Source organism: Giraffa tippelskirchi, chromosome X, assembly GCF_054371585.1.
Source record: "Giraffa tippelskirchi isolate mGirTip1 chromosome X, T2T-mGirTip1v1.2.pri, whole genome shotgun sequence".
Classification (NCBI taxonomy): domain Eukaryota; kingdom Metazoa; phylum Chordata; class Mammalia; order Artiodactyla; family Giraffidae; genus Giraffa; species Giraffa tippelskirchi.
The window spans coordinates 16,356,668-16,359,816 of record NC_137289.1 but is presented as its reverse complement, the minus strand read 5'-3'; the positions used below and the strand labels follow the sequence as shown (position 1 = coordinate 16,359,816).

The 3,149-nt window shown below is 39.2% G+C and overlaps 1 protein-coding gene across 2 annotated transcripts; it reads left to right on the top strand.

The window, feature by feature from the left end:
- The first annotated feature begins 913 nt into the window (after positions 1-913).
- On the top strand, positions 914-2,066 carry LOC145535910 (testis-expressed protein 30-like). 2 transcript variants are annotated; one of them, XM_081564254.1, is made up of 2 exons: positions 914-1,386; positions 1,593-1,729. In XM_081564254.1, exons 1-2 carry the CDS (start codon positions 1,089-1,091, stop codon positions 1,631-1,633), a joined length of 339 nt encoding a protein of 112 aa, XP_081420380.1. In that variant the 5' UTR covers positions 914-1,088; the 3' UTR covers positions 1,634-1,729. The 2 variants fall into 2 exon arrangements, with proteins under 2 accessions (XP_081420380.1, XP_081420379.1); XM_081564253.1 differs by having other exon boundaries at positions 915-2,066.
- Positions 2,067-3,149: the final 1,083 nt, after the last annotated feature.

Below are 3,149 nucleotides of genomic sequence, written 5' to 3'. Positions count from 1 at the left end.
CTCAGATAGGCAGATGACATCACCCTTATGGCAGAAAGTGAAGAGGAACTAAAGAGCCTCTTGATGAAAGTGAAAGAGGAGAGTGAAAAAGTTGGCTTAAAGCTCAACATTCAGAAAACTAAGATCATGGCATCTAGGCCCATCACTTCATGGGAAATGGATGGGGAAACAGTGGAGACAACGTCAGACTTTATTTTGGAGGGCTCCAAAATCACTTCAGATGGTGACTGCAGCTATGAAATTAAAAGACACTTACTCCTTGGAAGGAAAGTTATGACCAACCTAGATAGCATATTAGAAAGCAGAGACATTACTTTGCCAACAAAGGTCTTGTCTAGTCAAGGCTATGATTTTTCCAGTAGTCATGTATGGGTGTGAGAGTTGGACTGTGAAGAAAGCTGAGCGCTGGAGAATTGATGCTTTTGAACTGTGGTGTTGGAGAAGACTCTTGAGAGTCCCTTGGACTGCAAGGAGATCCAACCAGTCCATCCTAAAGGAGATCAGTTCTGGTTGCTCATTGGAAGGACTGATGTTGAAGCTGAAACTCCAATACTTTGGCCACCTGATGTGAAGAGCTGACTCATTTGAAAAGACCCTGATGCTGGGAAGGATTGGGGGCAGGAGGAGAAGGGGACGACAGAGGATGAGATGGCTGGATGGCATCACCAACTCGATGGACATGAGTTTGGGTAAACTCTGGCAGTTGGTGATGGACAGGGAGGCCTGGCGTGCTGCGATTCATGCGGTCACAAAGAGTTGGACATGACTGAGCGACTGAACTGAACTGAATATTGCATTGCACAGTTTATTTACTTACTGAAGGACTCCTTCGTTACTTCCAAGTTTTAGCAATGATGAGTAAAGCTGCTATAAACATCCATGTGGGCGCCTGGGGGCGGGGCCTGCGCGCGCCTGCGCTGTAGCGGGACGCACTGGCGGGCGCGGCGAGGCGGTACCTTTGAGTGTGGTAGTTCGCTCCCTGAAGGGAGTGAGGACGGTTAGGTGCTGCCGGCCACTTTCCCGTCCCTGGGAGATGTCCTTTGCTTCTCAGATGTAATGCACTTTAAGTTTGTTATTCAACAGTGGAAATGAGTCATACAGAGGTAAAATTAAAAGTACCTTTTGGAAATAAATTGCTAGATGCTGTTTGTTTGGTACCTAACAAGAGCTTAACATATGGAGTCATTCTTACACATGGAGCATCAGGAGATATGAATCTTCCTCATTTGACGTCACTGGCATCCCATCTTGCCTCTCGTGGGTTTTTTTGCCTGAGATTTACCTGTAAAGGCCTTAATATTGTACATAGAATTAAGGCATATAAATCAGTTTTGAATTACCTAAAGACCTCAGGAGAATACAAACTTGCAGGTGTTTTCCTTGGCGGTCGCTCAATGGGCTCAAGAGCAGCTGCTTCTGTACTGTGTCACATTGAGCCTGATGATGCTGATGATTTTGTTCGAGGTCTCATTTGTATTTCCTATCCACTGCACCATCCAAAACAGAAGCATAAACTTAGAGACGAAGATCTCTTTCGTATAAAAGATCCTGTACTGTTTGTGTCAGGCTCAGCAGATGAAATGTGTGAAAAGAACTTGTTGGAGAAAGTGGCACAGAAAATGAAAGCTCCTAATAAAATCCACTGGATTGAGAAGGCAAATCATTCCATGGCAGTGAAAGGACGGTCAACAAATGGTGTTTTCAAAGAAATAAATACACAGATTTTGTTTTGGATCCAGGAAATCACTGAAATGGACAAGAAATAATGGTCTATCAGTTAAAGGCCGTGTTATTTTGAATACAAATACAGATAATTTGTTAAAGAAGAGCATACTTCTCAGCATTATGAGATATATTTCAGACTAATGTTCTTTCATGTTCCCCCGTTTTTAAAACACATTTTAATTGTGAAATTAATGTTCTTTATAAAATGTCTCTTGAAAGTACTGTTATAGTTGTATAAAGATGTACAAATATTGAAGGTGGTCTAAATATAATTTATTTTCTTTAATATAGTTAAGTTTTGAAAAATTAAACATTGAATTTTGTTACCAAAAAAAAAAAAATCCATGTGCAGGGTTTTGGTGTGGACCTAAGTTTTCAATTCCTTTGGGTAAATACCAAGGAGGTGATTGCTATATCAAATTATAAAAGAATATTAAGTTTTATAAGAATCAACCAAACTGTCTTCCAAAATTGTTGTCCCATTTTTACATTCCCACCAGCAATGAATGAATGTTCCTGTTGTTCTGCCTCCTTTGCAGCATTTAGTGTTGCAGTGTTCTGGATTTTGGCCACTCTACTAAGTATATAATGGTATCTCCTTTTAATTTGCATTTCCCTAATGACCTAATTCTCTAATGTTGAGCATATTTCCAGATGCTTATTTGCCATCTATTGGTGTGATGTCTATTCAGATCTTTTACCCATGTTTTCAACTGAATTGTTCATTTTCTTATTGTTGAATTTTTAGAGTTCTTTGTAGCTCTGTTCATTTTTTCTTTACTCTCTCTTTGTGTTCCTCAGACTGAATAATTTCAGTTGACTTATGTTCCCGGGATCTTCTGCTTAATCAAATTTGCTGATGACTTCCTCTAGTGACTTTTTCATTACAGTTATTCTGCTTTTCACCTCTAGAATTTCCATTTGATTTGCATTTTATTATTTATGTCCCTTTATTGATACTTAGAGAGACATTTTTCTCATACCTTATTTAGTCCTTTAGACATGGTTGCCTCTAGTTCTTAAATATATATAAAATGGCTGGTGTTTAGTCATTGTCTAGTAAACACCATATCCGAACTTTCTCAAACACAGCGTCTCTTCGTTATATTTTTTCCTGTGTAGGGATCATAATTTCTTGGGTTTTTCTTTTTTTGCATGCCTCATAATTTTTTGTTGCAAAATGAGCATTTTAAACAATATAATGTGGCCACTCTGGAAATCAGATTCTTTCCCTTCCCAGAGTTTGTTGTTGTAGTATGTTTATTTAGTGACTTTTCTGAATGAATTCTCTGAAGTCTATGTTCTTTTTTGTGTGTGGTCGCTGAAGTATCTGCATCACTAGAGAGGAGTCTTATTAAAATGCTCCTTCCCTAACCTCAAGTTCTACCACACAGTTCACACAATTTACCCCATACAATTCAGCC